This window comes from Pelodiscus sinensis, chromosome 3, assembly GCF_049634645.1.
Source record: "Pelodiscus sinensis isolate JC-2024 chromosome 3, ASM4963464v1, whole genome shotgun sequence".
NCBI classification, from domain to species: Eukaryota; Metazoa; Chordata; order Testudines; family Trionychidae; genus Pelodiscus; species Pelodiscus sinensis.
Window position 1 is genome coordinate 182,106,756 of NC_134713.1, and position 19,226 is coordinate 182,125,981.

The 19,226-nt window shown below is 47.7% G+C and overlaps 1 protein-coding gene and 1 long non-coding RNA gene across 2 annotated transcripts in view; one reads left to right on the plus strand and one right to left on the minus strand.

Moving 5' to 3' along the window:
- LOC142827693 (uncharacterized) overlaps positions 1 to 19,226 on the plus strand; it is a 148,556-nt gene that overhangs the window by 22,613 nt on the left and 106,717 nt on the right. The window lies entirely within an intron of this gene.
- LOC142827532 (uncharacterized) lies at positions 3,262 to 13,266 on the minus strand. The gene is made up of 4 exons (XM_075923135.1): positions 12,652 to 13,266; positions 12,069 to 12,457; positions 6,740 to 6,793; positions 3,262 to 3,486 (listed from the first exon to the last, which is right to left on the minus strand). Exons 1-4 carry the CDS (start codon positions 13,199 to 13,201, stop codon positions 3,262 to 3,264), a joined length of 1,218 nt encoding a protein of 405 aa, XP_075779250.1. The 5' UTR covers positions 13,202 to 13,266.

Below are 19,226 nucleotides of genomic sequence, written 5' to 3' on the forward strand. Positions count from 1 at the left end.
AAAGGATAAGTCATGCCTGACCAATCTGATTAGTTTCTATGATGAGGTAACTGGCTCTGTGGATATGGGAAAGTCAGTGGATGTGATATACCTTGACTTTAGCAAAGCTTTTGATATGGTCTCCCACAATATTTTTGCCAGCAAGTTAAGGTAATATGGATTGGATAAATGGACTGTAAGATGGATAGAAAGCTGGCTAGATTGTTGGGTCCAATGGGTAGTGAGCAATGGCTTGATGTCAGGTTGGCAGTCGGTTTCTAGTCCCAAGGATCTGTTCTAGGATCAGTTTTGTTCAACATCTTTATTAATGACCTGGATGAGGGGATGGATTGCACCCTCAGCAAGTTTGCGGATGACACTAAGCTAGGGGGAGAGGTAGATACGCTGGAGGGCAGGGATAGGGTCCAGAGTGACCTGGACAGATTAGAGGATTGGGCCAAAAGAAATCTGACGAGGTTCAACAAGGACAAATGTAGAGCCCTGCACTTGGGACGGAAGAATCCCAAGCATTGTTACAAGCTGGGGACCGAATGGCTAAGTAGCAGTTCTGCAGAAAAGGACCCGGAGACTACAATGGATGAGAAGCTGGATATGAGTCAACAGTGTGCCCTTGTAGCCAAGAGGGCTAATGGTATATTGGGGTGCATTAGGAGGAGCATTGCCAACAGATCCAGAGAAGTGATTATTCCCCTTTATTTGGCTCTGGTGAGGCCACATCTGGAGTATTGTGTCCAGTTCTGGGCCCCCCACTATAGAAAGGATGTGGACGCACTGGAGACATTTGGTCCAGCTGAGGGCGACCAAAATGATTAGGGGACTGGAGTGCATGACCTATGAGGAGAGACTGAGGGATTTGGGTTTGTTTAGTCTGCAGAAGAGAAGAGTGAGGGGGATTTGATAGCAGCCTTCAACTTCCTGAAGGAAGGTTCCAAAAAGGACAGAGAAAGGCTGTTCATAGTAGTGATGGATGGCAGAACAAGGAGCAATGGTCTCAAGTTACAGTGGGGGAGGTCTAGGTTGGATATTTGGAAAAACTATTTCACTAGGAGGGTAGTGAAGCACTGGAATGGGTTACCTAGGGAGATGGTGGAATCTCCATCCCTAAAGGTGTTTAAGTCTCGGCTTGACAAAGCCCTGTCTGTGTTAATTTAGTTGGGATCGGTCCTGCCTTGGGCAGGGGGCTGGACTTGATGACCTCCCGAGATCTCTTCTAGCTCTATGATTCTAAAATCTTACATTCCAGAAGGCAAAAAGTCAACCTACACTTTCCCCTACCTTGTGCAGTTAGCTGCAGTCAAGCCCATAGTATGGTGATGCTGCTGGCTCTTTAAACACTCAAATTTCCTCTTTTCCCCCCGTTTGCTTCATTTTATCCCTTCCTTCTGCATCTCAGTGACATTCCTCACCCTGAGAAAGGTGGTTCAGTATGGCCTCCCTTCACAGAATCCATCAGTGTTTGAGCGAGTTTCAGCCAGAGGGGTGAACTGGAGCAATCCCCTACCCAGTGCCCAAGCACCGTCTGTAGATCTCCCAGAATCTCCAGTGCCTTGGGTTAGCACAGCGATGAGCTAGGATCCTACCTCCAGAGAGCAGTGTCATGTGTTGCCATTATGTCATGAGGCCAGACTAGACTATTCCTGTGCTGTTAAAATTGCCTTGCATAAAGAAGTCGCCTTATAGAACACCCCTGTGTTATGCAGAATATCCGACTAGATGATTATGATGATTCCTTTTGGCCTTCAGTGAATCTCCATTTTATATTTGATGTAGGTAAAATATAACAGATATACATGTTTTCTGTGCTTTCAATTCTGTGTGGTTATCTGCATTGCATCACATTTAATAGCAGTCTTGACTTCAGCTGCATGCCCTCAACAGTCTCTCTTTGTCAATGGGAACCTTCAGCATTTAGATACATCTGAGCTCCCCTTAAACTCAGCCACTTACCAAGCCAAGTCATATTTTCCTGCAACTCCATTCAGCGCTGCGGGATGTATTTACAAAAGGAGAAATATGCCTTATGTTTGCACATCTCGATGTAGACACCAGATGGTGGTGTGAAAGGTGAGAAGAGTTTAGTTTATCAACTCATCAACTCCTGGGCTTCCTGGAACTTCTAATCAGCCATTTCAAAGCACTCTCTCAGTTGGTGAAAATAATAGATGAAAGGCACCTCATGCCAGCTAAGTAAACCACAGAGTCGTTTGCCTGATGATTCATATGTACTAGTGCAGATCTTCCCCTTCCCTGCTCTGCACATGTAGGCCCTCGCAAATCCATACCGCTTTAGCTCTGATATTTCTGGGCCACATTTTGATCTGGTGTAGGTGGGTGCAATGACATTGAATTAACAGAGTTGCATCTGTTTACATCAGAACTGTACTTTGGCCCACTGGATTTCAGGGTGTTGCCAGATTTCTGTGAATTACTAAATGGAACTTTGCTGGCCCTTGAGAACTTCATGCCAAGGAGAGAAAGCATCATATGCGACTGCTCTTCTCCCAGTGCTTTTCATTAAGTTTATTCCCTGGGTTTAAGAGCGGGGGGAAATTGGGTTAGGATGCATATTATATATTGGCACGTTTCAAGCATTATGACAATCCTCTTGGTGCATTTCCATCCACATATCTAGTAGCAATTGGCCTGTTGCCACCTTTTTACCTTTCTATTTACCTAATCAGTAGGGTGTAACTCTTGAGAGAGGCTCAGCTGAATGCAATTACTGCAGAATAATAATTTGTTCATGCTTTTCTTTACAATATTACACTATAGAACAATAACTTAATTTCCAATAGTGTCAATGATTCTTTTTTCCAACTATGCTCAGTCTATGACTACTTGTTTTCACTGGGAATAAATGTGGCCCATTGTATCTTGTCACTACCTTGGAAAATTACACCATGAGTGCCTGTATTTGCAATATAACTGCCTTGATATAATGTAGAAACAGCGTGCAAAATGGGACATGGGTTAAGTTTTGTTTGTGAGTGTGAAGAAGATCAAATAGGAACATTGTGAACACTGGATCCATTATTAATTGAATGCTTATTCCATTCACCTATGAGTTTTTTGTTCAGATAATTAGTTTGCTTGAAAGCTCTTTGAAGAAAGATCCTTCAGACAAATTGCTTACAAAAAATCCTGTCTGGCTTCATATAAGGCAAAAGGCCTTATCCACAGGTCATTGAAATCTATAGAAAGATTCCCATTGATTTCAAATGAGTTTTGGATTAGGCAAGTTCAGCTACTCATCCTTCAAAATCAGTTCACTGAAGAGGTGTAGAAGTAAATATTGAACTCAAATGCCATGAAAATATGTGGTTTAAAGTACAAACAGACTTTTTTCATTACAAAGTACCTGAAACTTTTTGGCTCATCAGATTGCTCTGAATAGATCATCTGAGTAGTCTGGCATATTGCTTTTGAGATGTTTGCTGTTACAGAAAATCCAACAGGCTTTATTGGTGTATTTCCACAGCAACACATCTGAGTGTTTTAAAAACATTAAAAGACAAAATTTTAGACATTCTGGTCACAGTGGTAAGTCTTAACAAAAGCCAATAGGGCATACATATAAGAAAGTGTTGTTGAAATAAGATCAAAACTGTCAAAGGTTAAATTCTATGACCTCAAAATCACTATGCCTCTGATTCAGTAAAATATTTGAGTACCTGTTTCAGACCATTTACATTCAGGAGAGCACCTAAGAATATACTTAATTTTAAACAGATGCTGAAATCTTAAATTTAAGCATTGTGTTTAGATATTCTGAAGAGGGATGCTTTTCAGAATCAGGGTTTTAAGCATAAGCCTAACTTTGGGAATATTCACAATCCTATTTCTATTCAGTAAAGTACCTAACCATGCACTTATATTTCAGTGAGGTTCATGGAATTAGGACATATCCTTCGTTTTAAGTATTTGCTCAACTGGAAATTCTGTAAATAAAAATAAAACAAGATTGTAATGGTTGATTTGAATAGAAAAGTAGTATTACATTAAATATTTTTAAAATTAAAAATGTGCTTGTGATTTATAACTGTTTATTGTGGTTTCCTCATCAGTCTTTCTGATCATACTATGTTAGGTATGATCAGGAAAGTGGGGTATGATCATACTGTACCCAATACTATGTTGGGTATTCCCCTACAGTGGATATATGAGACCTGTGTATGTTCGTGCACATTATTTGCATTCAAAGAGAGTCTTTCCATTGACATTAGTGGTACCATTTAATTAACTTTTGCTCCTTGGTCTGCTAGTCATGCTAATCAGAATACAAAATATTTGGGGTCAGTTCTTCTTTAAAGAGGCCCATTTATGCATCCACATTTGTGCATGCTACTGGGTTTGCCTGCATGTGTATATGCAATGACTGAAACACAGATTCCATGTTTGTTTATGCCACTAGCTACATAGAAGTCCTTTTAGTGTGCTGGTGTCTGAGCAGTAGTTTTAATTGTAGTGATAATTGTGTACGTAAGTGTAGGTTTGCAATTCCATTGGCATTTTTGTGCATGCAGCAGGGATTAAAAGTAATATTGTACTTGTAAATGCTTTACAAAATCTTCTTGTTATTTTAAAAATTAAGTTGCTGAACCAGAGTGTTTGTTTCTATACTGAAATTTAGGATCATATTTTGTATTAAGCTTCCATTTATAAATAGTTTATAAAGAGTCAATAAATGATGAAGAGGTATTACAGATACAAGTAGCATGTGCTATAGATAGTCATAATCCCATCAACAGAAGGTGTTAGAGTAGTTATAAGGCCTGATTATAAACAACCTGTTGGACACTATTACAGAGGATCTCAAACTTCATTGCACTGTGACCAACTTCTGACAATGAACATTTCTACATGACCACAGGGCCAAATGCTGGGTTCCACTGTTGTAGTGGGGTGGAGCTGAAGCCCAAGATCTTTAGCCCCAGGTGGGAGCCTTGTAACCTGAACCTCACCAGCCAGGGCTGAAGCCTTCGGTGGGTGGGTGGGTGGGTGGGCGGAGGATTGGGCTTTGGCTTTGACCCTAGGCCCAGCAAGTCTAACACTAGCCCTGACAAGCCCATTAAAAATGGGTCAATCACAACCCATGTTGAGGTCCTGATGCACAGTTTGAGAACTGCTGCTCTATAGCAATTGATTAACCATTTCTAAAGCAGGTATTAATCACGTATTAACCTTTAATTAAGTTTCTCTTGTGACCAACCTGGCAATCTCACAGCTTACTCCATCATGCCTTTGACTAGTCTCTCTCATTATGTGGCAAGGTCAATCTATTGCCACAAGGAGAAAATACTCCTCTAAGTTATTCCAAGATTCAACAGAAAATTTCCTCTTCAATTTCATGAGTTAGGCATGGCAATCGAGAGTGGCTACATTCTGAACTTCAATAGATCTGAGAATCTCTCACCCTTTGAACATGACATGTCCTTAAGTTAAAAACATCCCCTAATCTTATTCTTGTCATACGCATTACAGTACCTGGATATCTTTATGGATATGGACTTTTGGGGGGACATTGAAAAGCCAAAAAGAACTCATCGCATCAACTCACTCATGTGTGATGTTTCAGTGCAAAAAGTCTCAGAGTGTTAACTATGTTCGTCTCTGACTTTAAAAACATTGAGTAGTCCTGTGGCACCTTAGGGTATGTCTAGACAGAGGGGCTATTTCGGGATACCAAAACATATTTTTAAATAATGGGCACGTTTAAAAAACACGAGGTAGCTATCCTGAAATAGCTACCCCTCGTCTTTTAAACACACCCGTTATTTCAAAAATGCGTTATATCAGCATCCCTGTAATCCTTATTCCCTGAGGGTTAAGGAATGTGTCGAAATAGTGTGTTGTTTTAAAATTTGGTTCTGTGTAGATGCACCAAATTTCAAAATAAGCTATTTCAAAATACAATCGAAATGAGATACACAATTTGCATGGTACAAATTGCGTATCTTATTTAGCGTTTAGGGTGCTATGTAGACACACCCTTAGAGACTAACAAATATATATACTCATTTAATGCAAGTTTACATTGCTTTGGGTGCGTCTACACAGCACCCATTTGTGCTACAAAAATTGTGTATCTTATTTCAATTGTATTTTTGAAATAGCTTATTTTGAAATTTGGCATTGCTACACACTGCAACATTTTGAAATAACACACTATTTCAAAAAATCCCTTAACCCTCATGGAGCAGGGATGTCAAAATAGCACTACCATTATTTCAAAAAATATTTTGAAATAATGGGTGTGTTTAAAAAACACGAGGTGTCTAGACGTACACTTTGTGTATGTGAGTGCATAGAAGGAGACACAAACAACTGCCTCTGGATAGGGCTGGCTCAGGAATCAGACCTCCAAGATCTTATGAGCTGATTTCTGGTGCAGATCATAAGCTCAGTCTAATTATTTGTGTTTGGTCAGAAAATGACGAACTTTTGCTGTCTCAGATGGTAATTATTACCAGTCTCCATTTTTAAAGTGGTAACTAATGATCCCTAAGAAGAACTTTCCCCAACATCATTAACTAATTAAACAATTACAAATAAATAGTTATTCATGCTGCAAAAAATTGCTGAGAGGGGCTTTAGCCTGAGCATTAGCATTTCCACAGAATCCATAACCATTAGAAAACAATCACAATGACTCAGACAGTCCTAATCCTGCATTTACATTCTGCTCTTACATGTTAACAGGTTTTGTTTGAATACATCTGCCCATGTTATGTAGCTTTACCCTGAAGGATTTCATCATGCTCTGAAATTCGGCCTGTTTTCTCTGCATCACATTCTGCAATAAGGAGCAAAAGGAAAACTATCATTGTATCTTATTGCTCAACTGAGGTTTTATTCTCTGTTACACTTGCAGGCAAATATATCTTTGAATTGGGATTTTTATATCGTTTCTATTAAATCAAGGGCTCCTCCCAACAATGGGTCAGATACTTGACGGGTGTAAATCAGTGTGGTTTGATTAACTTCAATTTATACAAGTGGAGGTCAAAATATTTACCATCTAAAATATTAATCAGCATACGTTACTAAGACTATTAGCTCCTTCATTAAAAATTTCACCTGAGAAGCTCTGCAAATATGCTTATCCCTAATTTGAATAACATTATCTTGGGCGTCAATCCAAGCATTGCTCTTAAGCTATGAAAAAGATGATATAAAATGGAATTTGGTGTTGAAGGGCCTGATCCAAAGACATTCAAGTTGAAAGGAATCTTTCCATGAACTTCAGTAGGGTTTGGATCAGGTCCTTGGAGGACAAAGTTGTGCAGTTTGCACCTCCCTAAACTGAGACTCTCATCCGTCAATATCCGTGGTCCAACAGTACCATGGATGTTGCTGAAAGAGAAAGCCCATAGGCAGGTGGGCAGCAGCCCAGTGGTAGTAGCAGGGCTGTGGTAATGGGCCAGGAGCAACTCGTGCGCGCTGGCCTGACAGCAGTGTTGTGCTGCTGCCGCCTAAGGGGGGGGCTGCATGCCGGCCCAGCAGTAGGGACAGAGCCGTGGCAGCCTGGCTGGCAGGGAAAGCCCATCTGGAGCCGCAATAGGTCAGCAGCCCTATCGGGGCTGTGAGCTGGTCAGTAGCAGAGCTGCAGCAGTGGGGCCAGGGCTCTGTGCTGCTGAGCCAACAGTGGGGCTTGGGCAGCCATAATGGCAGTGGGGCTGGGGCAGCCGTGTTGCCTGGCAGTGTGGAGCTGGACACTGAGGAACCCCAGGTGCCTGCAGCAGCATGGGGCCAGCAGTGGTACAAGCCCGGGTGCCCGTGGCAGCGCAGGGTCGGAGATCTGAGAAGCAAGGCCACCAGTGACAGCCTGCGGCAGTGTGGAATCAGAGAGCCCAGATAGCCAGCAGCTTGGTCGCTCACAGCAGTGCAAGCCTGGGGAAATCCGACTGCACGCTGCAGCCCCTGGATGCCAAAGGCAGCCCAGGGCCAGCAGTAGTGGAGCAGAAGAGAGGGAGCAGGGCCGGATTAAGGGGGGGCTAGCCAGGCAGCTGCCCGGGGTGCCAGCCTATGGGGGGTGCCTGATTGAAGTGGTGAAGGGCACTGCATCAGGCACCCCCAATAGGTTGCTGCCCGGGAGCGGAGCTGCACATGTGCCACCCGCCCAGGGGTGCAGCGCCCCATACACATCAATCAGGTGCCATACACCTGGGGCGGGGCCACGCATGCGCCATGTGCCCGCTGCCCAGGGTGCAAGAATGGCTCAGGTAGGCCCTGATAGGGGGCCAGAGGCAGGAGGCCAGCTGACTCAGGGTCCATTGCAGGGGACACTTCTCCTGGTCCGGCAAATTCTGTTGTTTGGGACCAGCCAGATCCCAACCATGCCAGAGGAGGGAGGTCCAACCTGTAGTAGAGTGGTGTCTGGCAGCATATTATAATAATGAGGCACTGAAATATAAACCTGATCCATTCAGCCCATGTATAGTCCTTACATCTCTTCACATTTTCATCTTTCGCCCTGCTCTGTGACTTGTCTTTTCACATCCCAGTGCAGTAGAGATTTCCTGTTTGTGTGAAGAGCCAAGAATACATAAGGACATTGCTTGATGTGTTGTTGGCTGTAATTAGACATTGCTATGTCTAGTACAATGGTTCCTCAACTTATTAATTGTACCCCCCCTTCTTTGTGTCTGTACTAGTTTACCACCCACCACTACACAAGTACATACGCCAGTAAAAACAATCACCATGCAACTCTGACTAAATATTAAAAACAGAAATGTACATTCAAATGTACATGCTATTTAGCTCTCTCGCCTCCCAGCTCTGAAGGCAGCACTACAACTAGCAGTAGCAGAGACGTAAGGGTGGCAATACCATACCATGCCACCCTTATTTCAGCATTGCTCCTGTAACCCTTCCGCCAGGTAGTGCCAGCAGCAGCCAGGGCAAGGTTCAATATCTAGGGGTCCCTTTTCATCCATCTCACACAGAACCAGGTCAAGGCCCCACCCAGTAGCCTGGGAAATTCACATACTCCTGGGCACCTCAGAGAGGCAATGCTTCCCCACTTGCAAACACAGAGTCCGAGTGTAGAAAAGAAACTTTTAATGAAAGAGGGAGAGAAGTGACATGGCATTAGCTCGGAAAAATACCACAAACATAGCTCCTAACCCCCCACGAGTAACCGTCCCAGCTCAAATGGATTGAGCAATGTCCTTTGCCCTCAGGCTCACTAGTCCAACAATAAACAGGACTATGTAGCACTTTAAAGACTAACAAGATGGTTTATTAGGTGATGAGCTTTCGTGGGCCAGACCCACTTCCTCAGATCAAAAGTGGAAGAAAACTGTCACAACCATATATACCAAAGGATCCAATTAAAAAAACCAAACACATATGAAAAGGACAAATAAAATTTCAGAACAGGAGGAGGATGGGAAGGGGTGAGGTAAATGTCTGTGAGCTAAGGATATTAGAAGTGATAATTGGGGAAGCTATCTTTGTAATGGGTAAGGTAATTAATGTCTTTGTTTAAGCTTCGGTGTAAAGTGTCAAATTTAAGCATGAATGACAGTTCAGAGGATTCTCTTTCAAGTGGAGTCTTAAAAGGTCTTTGAAGCAGGATGCAGGTAATTAAGTCATTGAGACAATGTCCTTTCTGGTTGAAATGGCAAGAAACTGTTTTTTCTTTGTGATCCTGTCTAATATCTGTTTTGTGGGCATTGATTCTTTGGCGAAGTGTCTGAGACGTTTGTCCAATGTACATAGCAGATGGACACTTTTGGCACATGATAGCATAAATTATATTTCTGGATGAACAGGAATATGTATTCTTGATCTTATAACTCACTTGGGGTACGTCTACACTACAGCGCTAGTTCGAACTAACTTAGTTCGAATTAGTTAATTCGAACTAAGCTAGTTCGAACTAGCGCATCTAGAACTAAAAACTAGTCGAACTAGCGTTTTGCTAGTTCGAACTAGCGCGTCCACACTGATTGGACGCAGGGGGGCATTTAAGGGCAGCTGAAACCGGTTCTGGCAGGGCATCAGGTCAGCAGTTGCTTTGTGTGGCTGCTGTCTGAGGCTATCTGAGGCTCGTGCTTAAAGGGACCCCCCCTGGACAGCCGGTTCTCAGCTTTTCCTGCTTGCTTGCCAACCTCGCCGAGGGACAGCAAAGCGTCGGTCTCTGTGCCCGTCTGTGTCGGTGCTTCCCTTCGGGGGGGACTGCCGCAGGTGGCAACATGGAGCCACGGCTCGCCCTGCACCTTCTGGTGCACGTTCTGGACTTGCTACTGCAAGCCTGCCAGCAATGGCTCGAGGCTGCCTGGCACCACCTGGGGAACGTCAGCCCCCTGCCTCTCCGCCTGGCCACCCTGGGGGCCGTGGAGGAGCCGCGGCGGCGCCCCGGCACCGGCGTGCCCCGCCGCATCTGGCGTCTGGACACCAGCAGCGACTGGTGGGACCGCATCGTCCTGGAGCGCTGGGACGACCGACAGTGGACCCAGAACTTTAGGATGAGGAGGGACACCTTCCTGGAGCTCTGCGAGTGGCTCGCCCCTGCCCTGCAAAGAAGGGACACTCGCATGAGGCCCGCCATCCCCCTCCAGAAGCGGGTGGCCATCGCCCTCTGGAAGCTCTCCACGCCGGACAGCTACCGATCCGTCGGGAACCAGTTCGGCGTGGGGAGATCCACTGTCGGAGCGGTGCTCATGCAGGTACGGCGCTCGTCGGCCACCGAGCCGGGGGGGAGGGGGGCTGCGAGGAGGGGATGGGCCGCCCCAGGGACAAAGGGGGGGGGCGGGAGGAGGCGAAGGCGCCCCGCACCGGAGGGGTCGGGCTGTCCCGGCCGTACTACACGCCGCCAGGGGGGTTGCTTCCGGGAGTGGGGCGCGGGGCACTGCCAGGGCATGAATGCTCCCAGCCACCCGGGCGCCCCACTGATTGACGCTTTGCTGTGTCTCTCTCCGCAGGTGGTCAAGGCCATCAACCGGGTGCTGCTCCGCAGGGTGGTCCGCCTCGCCGACCCGGATGCCGTCATCCGGGGATTCGGCGCCCTCGGCTTCCCCAACTGCGGGGGGGCCATCGACGGGACGCACATCCCCATCCGTGCCCCGGAACACCAGGCGTCCCGGTACGTGAACCGCAAGGGGTACTTCTCCGTCATCCTGCAGGCCGTGTGTGACCACCGGGGCCAGTTCACGGACATAAATGTGGGCTGGTCCGGCAAAGCACACGACGCCCGGGTGTACCGGAACTCCTCCGTGTGCCAGCGGCTGCAGGACGGGACCTTCTTCCCCGACCGCCACATCAGGGTCGGGGACGTGGACATGCCCGTCTGCCTGGTGGGGGATGCCGCCTACCCACTGCAGCCCTGGCTCATGAAGCCCTACACGGGGCACCTCAATCCCTCCCGCCAGGCCTTCAATAACAGGCTGAGCAGGGCCCGCATCGTGGTGGAGGGGGCCTTCGGGCGACTGAAAGCCCGCTTTCGATGCCTCCTCACCCGTCTGGACCTGGCCGAGCACAACATCCCTCCCGTGGTGGCGGCATGTTGTGTGCTCCACAATTTGTGTGAGCGGAAGGGGGAGGCTTTCTTGCCAGCCTGGATGGCTGAGGCTGACCGCATGGCTGGACACTACGGTCAGCCCCGCACCGCCGCCGTCCGGGAAGCCCAGCGGGGGGCCATCCGGATCCGGGAAGCCCTGCGGGAGAGCTTCCAGGTGGAGGAGGAGGAGGACTGACCTCTCCCTGCATGCCCCACCGGGGCCTTCTTCCACCCTACCCCCCCCCTTCCCCTTTCCCCTCCCTATCTACTGTACAATAAAGACACCTGTTTTTCAAACAAAAACGTCTGTTTATTTCAGAGAACTGGGGTGGGGGAGGGAGGAATGAAGGTGGGAGAAGGGAGGGGGAAACCTGGGACGAGGGAGCTGGAAGGGGAGGGGAGGGAAGGGAGGAAGGGAAAGGAAAGCTCAGGGGTGGGAGTCTGGGTGCCTCTCCCGTCTCGCCACACTGCGGGTCCGGGGGCGTCGGTGGGGAATGGTTGTGGAGGGGGGGGCAGAGAGGACAGGGGGTGTGGAGGAAGCAGGAGCGGAAGCAGGAGGAACAGGAGGAGCAGGGGGAGCAGGGGGAGCAAGAGGGGGAGCAAGAGGGGGAGCAGGAGGAGCAAGAGGGGGAGCAGGGGGAGCAAGAGGGGGAGCAGGGGGAGCAAGAGGGGGAGCAAGAGGGGGAGCAGGGGGAGGAGGAAATGGAAAGCGGTCTAGCAGGCTCTGGAGGTGGCCTCGCAGGGCACGGCCCTGCTCCTCCAGGGCCTCCAGACTCCTCTGGCGCAGCCTGAGGTCCTCCTGGACCCAGTGGTCCTGGAGACGGAGCTGTCGGTCCAGGAACCGGAGATGCCGCCTCTGGTAGTCCTCCTGGTTCCTGACTGTCCTGCTTGCCCGGGCGCGGGCGGCTGCTGCAGGCGGTGTGGTGCGCCCTGCAGTCCCCGGTGCTGCAGCTGTGGTGCAAGAAGACCAGCGGTCAATTACCCCAGGGGCCCAGGTGTGTGAAACCCAGCTCCCCTCTGCAAGGCCAGGGCCCCTGCAGGATCCCCAGCTGCTGCTCCGTAGTGGGCAAGGCCCAGGCGCACGGTCCCGGGGCTCCCTCTCGCCCCAGCCCCCGTACACATAAGGGGAACACGAGGGTACTCACAGGTGGACGCCTCCCCGGCCTCTGATGATGCAGGCGAGCGGCTCTGTGGGGTGCCTCGGGGGTCCCGGGTCCTGGGAAGGCTGGCGGCAGGCTCCTGGCTCTCAGAGCCCTCTTCCTCCTCCTCGGTGTCCAGGAGCGGTCCCTCTGCCCCGGGGTCAATCACGTCCCGGGGGGCAGGGACGGCATGAGGCCCCAGGATGCGGTCCAGGGCATGGAAGTGGGGGCAGGCCTCCGGGTCAGCCTCTGGCAGGCAGGCCCGGGAGTAGGACTGCCGCAAGTCTTTAATCTTGCAGCGCACCTGCTCCCGGCTGCGCTGGTGGCCCCTGGCGGCCAGGCTGGCAGCCATGCGTCCATAGACGGCCGCGTTCCGGTGGCTAGTGCGGAGATCGTGGACATTGGAGGCTTCCCCCCAAACCTCGATGAGGTCCACGATCTCCGCACTTGACCAGGCGGGCGCCCGCCTTTTGCGCCCCCGGGCAGGCTCCCGGGAGCCGCCAGGCTGGTCGTGGGGAGCAGTGGAGGGCTGGGAGCCCTCGGATGGCTGGCTCATCCTGTGGCAGGTGCAGGCTGTGCAGGCACGGGTGCTGGCAGCCTTGCAACTGGCACAAAGTGAGTAGCCAGCCCGTGGCCCTTTAAGGGCTCCGGGGCCGGGAGGGGGGCAATAGAGTTTCCCTGGTGTTGGCCAGAGTGGCCACCAGGGAAACCTGGGAAGCCTTAGCCTCCCACTAGTTCGAACTAAAGGGCTACACAGCCCTTAGTTCGAACTAGCTAGTTCGAACTAGGCGTTAGTCCTCGTAAAATGAGGTTTACCTAGTTCGAACTAAGCGCTCCGTTAGTTCGAATTAAGTTCGAACTAACGGAGCGCTAGTGTAGCGCATAGGAAAGTTAGTTCGAACTAACGTCCGTTAGTTCGAACTAACTTTCTAGTGTAGACATACCCTTGGTTAGGTCCAATAATGGTATCAGCAGAGTGAATATGTGAACAAAGCTGGCAACGGGGTTTGTTGCAAGGGAAGGTACGGTTGGTATTAGTGTGGTATGTCCTCTGGTTGTTGGTAAGAATCATCTTGAGGTTAGGTGGTTGTCTATAGGGGTATGTCTACACTACAAAGTTAATTCGAACTAACAGACGTTAGTTCGAATTAACTTTGATAGGCGCTACACTAGCGCTCCGCTAGTTAGAACTTAATTTGAACTAGCAGAGCACTTAGTTCGAACTAGGTAAACCTCATTGTATGAGGACTAAGCCTAGTTCGAACTTACTAGTTCAAATTAAGGGGTGTGTAGCCCCTTAATTCGAACAAGTGGGAGGCTAGCCCTCCCCAGCTTTCCCTGGTGGACACTGTGGCCAACACCAGGGAAACTCTATTGCCCCCCTTCCGGCCCCGGACCTGTTAAAGGGGCACAGGCTGGCTACAGTGCCCATGCCAGGTGCAAGCCTGCCAGCACCTAGCTAGCAGACCCTGCACCTGGCACAGCTCGAGCCAGCCACCCGATGCCCCCCAGTCCTCCCCCTCTTCCCGGGACCAGGCTGGCGGCTCCCGGGAGCTTGCCCGGGACCGCAAGAGGCGGGCACCCGCCTGGTCTAGTGCGGACATCGTGGACTTCGTCCATGACCTCCGCACTAGGCACAGGAAAGCGGCCGTCTAGGGCAGGAGAGCTGCCAACCTGGCCACCCAGGAACAGGTGTGCATGAAAATCAAGGTGGTCCACTGAGACCCCCAACCCTGAGCCCTGAGCTTACAATGGCCGTCCTGGGTCAGACCAAAGTTCCATCTAGCCCAGTAGCCTGTCTGCCGACAGTGGCCAACCCTAGGGACCCTGGAGGGGATGGACCGAAGACAATGACCAAGCCATTTGTCTCGTGCCATCCCTCTCCAGCGGTCCACAAACTTTGGGCAGGGACACCACTCTTACCCCCTGGCTAATAGCACTACATGGACCCAACCTCCATCACTTTATCTCACTTCTCTTTAAACTCTGTTCTAGTTGTAGCCTTCACAGCCTCCTGCAGCAAGGAGTTCCACAGGTTGACTCTTTGCTTTGTGAAGAACAGCTTTCTGTTACTAGTTTGAAGCCTGCTACCCATTCCTTTCCTTTGGTGTCCTCTAGTCCTTCTATTATGGGAACTAATGGAGAACTTTTCTTTATTCACGCTCTCCACCCCACTCATGCTTTTATAGACCTCTATCCTATCCCCCCTCAGTCTCCTCTTTTCTGAACTGAAAAGTCCCAGTCTCTTTAGCCTCTCCTTCATATGGGACCTGTTCCAAACCTCTAATCATTTTAGTTGCCCTCCCCTCTCCCACCCTCTCTCATCCCCTCTCCCACCTCCTTTTCCCAGTCTCCCCGAGTTTTGTTCAATAAAGAGAGATTCTATTTTTGACCACACGTTTTCTTTATTTTGTACATCAGGAAGGGGGGCTAGGGAAGGGTAAGTGGAAGGAGGCGAGGGAGGAATGGGGTACGAGCCCCTGATGGGGAGGACTGGGCTGGCTCTGCGGGCTTCTGGGGGTGGAAGCTCTCCTGCAGCCCCCCAATTGCTCCCTTTCCCCAGATGGCAGCCTGCGGCAAGTGCAGCCGGACTGATGGCCAAGTGCTGAGATGTGCCCAGTGTGGGCACTCAGGGCACTCCAAGCCAGGACTGCTTTGCAAGTGGGGCACCCCTGAGAACTGTCTGTCCGGGGTGGGGGTTGGGTCCTTTTAAGCACAGCCCTCAGCTAGCCTGAGGCAGCAGCTCCACGCTCTAAGTCCTCATCTGATGCCCTGCCGGCACTGCTTCCGGCCATCCTTAACCCTGGTTCAGGGTCGCCTTAATGTGGACATGCTAGTTCGAATTAGCAAAACGCTAATTTGAACTAGTTTTTTAGTCTGGATGCGTTAGTTTGAATTAGCTTAGTTCAAATTAGCGCTGTAGTGTAGACATACCCTTCGAGACTATGGGTCTGTCTCCAAGAGGCTCTGGGAGATAGACCTATAGTCTCCTATAGACAACCACCTAACCTCAAGGTGATTTCAACTCTTTAGCCACCACTTAGGCTGGCTAAAGATTCCTGCTTCCACTGGGCTAGCAAAGAAGACTCTCGATGGAGTCTGCTTTAGGTCTAGCCTTAAAGCAAGGGGGGAAAGACAGGTTGAGCCAGTCTTATAGCTTACACCTGTCAGGCATAAAGCAAGCTGACTCAAGCCCTTTCCCCCCAAGTCAGTTCACTCAGCTCTGGAAGGGGAAGGCTTGTTCATCTGAGACCGCTTACAATGATGGTGTCTCTACTGCAAGCACTGGTGTCATATTTTACAGTTCCCACATTTAGGGGGAGCATGATTTGAGACCCAACACCAGCCCAAATTAGTTACAATACATCACATTCCATTCCAACAACTGATCTTCCATCAGCCTTGCCTGAATTGGATTTACATAACCACACCTTGGATTCCTTCCCCATCCCAGCATGAGCTGTATTTACATATCAACAGTTAACAGTTAATTATCTTGCAGAGCGAAACAATTTGAGTGAGCACACCCACCCCCAAGGCAGCTCTCTCCTTTTAGCTGGCTGATAGCAAGCAGTAGTTCAGCCCCTGCTTACACTCCTGGTAACAGTGCTGTCTTCAGAGCTAGGCCCCCCCAGACAGAAGCTGCTGTTCTCTGCTCTGAGTTCCCACGGTTCCCCCTCCCAGAATATATTCTGTGTCCCCTACTTTGAGAACCTTTGGTCTATTAGAAATACATTGACATTATCCAGTTGAATCTCCCATTGTTTTTCAGGAGAAGAGGCCAATGATTTCTGATTTATTTTTCCCAAAACCTTAATAAATTGTAAAGAGAATACCGCTTATTTCTGTCTCTGTGTGCGCCGTAGCAATAGCCCTGCAAAGCAGCTCTTATCCAAGACCAATGAAAAATTGCAAAGGGGGAATGGTAAAAGCGATGAAAAGTACTGCCATTCTTAAAGTGGAAAACAAATGTGGAAAGTGTATCCATTTTTGTGGCCCCATATGGAACATAAGATATTCTATGGATTGACTTCCTCCTGAATAATTCTATATTAAATGCCCCAAAACTTCATTAACTGAAAGTGAAGTCAGCCTAATGGTGCCTTGTCCCCTCCAAAATGTAGGTAATTTAAACCCCTGAAAAGAAGAGATAAGGTAACACAAATTAAAAGCTTTAAACAAGAAATACAGAGTTAAGTGCGTGCTACCTCCATATCTCACCCTTAACTCTCCCATTTCTGGAGCTTCTTCAATACAACCCTCACCCCAAAGGAGCAATGACTGAGATCAATTTGTGCATAATTAGAGCTCCCGGTGAGGACAAATAAATGTTGGAAGACCAAGTACAATATTGTTTTTTGAGGGGATGTCTGTGTCTGGAGACCTCTTACTTAAATGATCCCAAATATAGTTCAACAATGCAACAAAGCACTTCCATGGAGTACTGCAAATTTCAAGGCAATCTGAGTAAACATGCAGATTTAAGAGAAGTCCTGCCTGGAACTTTCCCATGCTGTGTCAGCTCGGCTGTATTGGTTGGTGCATGGGGGAAAGAGCCAAAGCTATGTCCTCTTCTGTCCTTTTCTCTCCGAACATGTGGGAAAGTAAGTAGCAGGTCTACAGAGGCTGCTCTCTCATTTGTGCTGCTACTTGGGATAGGTCAAACAGAAACATGTAGGAAAATTTTAACCTGCAGATTGTTAGCTTATATGACAACCTTTAAGCAATAGGGTAGTTTTATATTTTCAGGCGCTTTGCAGGCATATTAGTAAATGAGGGCATTAGACATTGTGGATCGGTGGCTTTGAATAATTATGATTCTTCACTGTTTATGCGGCTGTTCATATGATGTAAATATTTCAAAGCAAGGTGGGCGATACAAAATGAAGATTATAATCTAAATTTGATGGTACAAGGATCTGCTATTGTATGATTGCATGACCCTGCCCACTTTCCATCAAAGCACACATCTTTGTTCTCTTCTGTACCTTAATATGAAGAGCATTCATACGTGTTTTCGTCTAGAAGGCAGATTTAGGACAGCAGAGAGAATTTTCACTAGCTTTCACTAATGCACTTCCCTTTTTTTTTTCATTGCAGACCTGTATGGAAATCCTGCCACAAGTTAGCTTTTTGTTGCAACTAGACTAACGTAGAATCATAGAAGAGTTGGGTTGGAAGGAACCTTGAGGAGTCATCAAGTCCAGGCTCCAACACTGATGAGTAAACCTAGACTATCCATGACAGGTGGTCGTCTAACTTGTTCTTAAACATTTCCAGTGAAGGGGATTCCACAACTTCCTTGGGCAGTTTATTCTGGATTTTAACAGCCCTTATTGTTAGAAGGTATTATCTAATACCTCCTTTGATGCAGATTAAAGACATTACTTCTTGTCCTACCTCCACTAGACATGGAGAACAATTGATCACATTCCTCTTTATAATGGCTCTTACCATATTTGAAGACATTTATCAGGTTTCCCCCACAGTCTTCTTTTCTCAAGACTAAACTTATCTATTTTTATATTTCCCCATAGTTCTGGTTTTATCATTTATTTTGCCTTCCCCTGGTTTATATCTCCAGTTTGTCTACATCTTTCCTAAAGTGTAGCACCCAGAATTGAACATGGTAGTACAATTGAGGTTACACCATTACAATGTATAATAGACCAGTTACCTCTTGTGTCTTTCATGCCAGGTTCTTGTTACTACACCCAAGCCTTTTGTGCAGCTGTATCACATTGTTGGCTCCTATTCAATTTGTGATCCATTATAACCCCACAAACCTTTGCAGCAGTACTACCACCTACCCAGTTATTGCCCATGTAAGAGTGGTGTGTTTGATTTTTCTCTCCCAAGAGCAACGTACTTTACTTATCTTTATTTCATATCTTGCTGAATTCTGTAGAATTCTCCAATTTGTCAGAATCTTTTTGAACTCTCATCCTGTCCTACAAAGTGCTTGCAACCGCTCTGAGCTTGGTGTCATCTACACATTTTATAAGTATAGTGTCCACTCAATTTTCCAAGTTGGTAATTAAATGGTGCTGGACCCAGGACTGATCCCTGTGGTATCTCACAATACATGCCCTTCAAGGTTGATGGTGATCTATTGATAAACACTGAGTATAGTTTTTCACCAGCTGTGCACCCACCTTATAGCAATTTCATCTATACCACATTACCCTAATTTGTTTATGAGAATGTCATGTGGCACTGTCATGTCATGTCAAAAGCCTTATTGAAGTCAAGATATAGCTCATATACTGCTTCTCCCAATCCACTAAGCCAGTTACACTATTAAAGAAGGAAATTAGGTTGGTTCATATAATTGTTTGTGACAAATCCATGTCGACAATCCTTATGCCACACTATTATCGTCAGGGGGTTTGCACATTTAGAGTTTAATAATGTGTTCCAGTATTTTTCTGTGTCTTAAAGTTAGGATGACTGGTCTAAGCCTTTGTTCCCCTTTTTAAAGACAGGTACTATGTTTACATTTGTCCAGTCCTCTGGGACCCCACTTGTCCTCTGTGTGTTCTCAAAGATAATTGCAAATTGTTCTGAAGAGATTGCTTCAC

Bases quoted from the DNA above. Each gene is read 5' to 3' on its own strand.
- LOC142827532 (XM_075923135.1), bottom strand. From the start codon at position 13,201: ATGAGCCAGCCATCCGAGGGCTCCCAGCCCTCCACTGCTCCCCACGAC. The intron at 12,458-12,651 runs GTGAGTACCCTC...CTTGCACCACAG, and splicing joins GGCCGGGGAGGCGTCCACCT to CTGCAGCACCGGGGACTGCA. The intron at 6,794-12,068 runs GTTCCTCCTGCT...TCCTTATTGCAG, and splicing joins CTGCTCCCCCTGCTCCTCCT to AATGTGATGCAGAGAAAACA.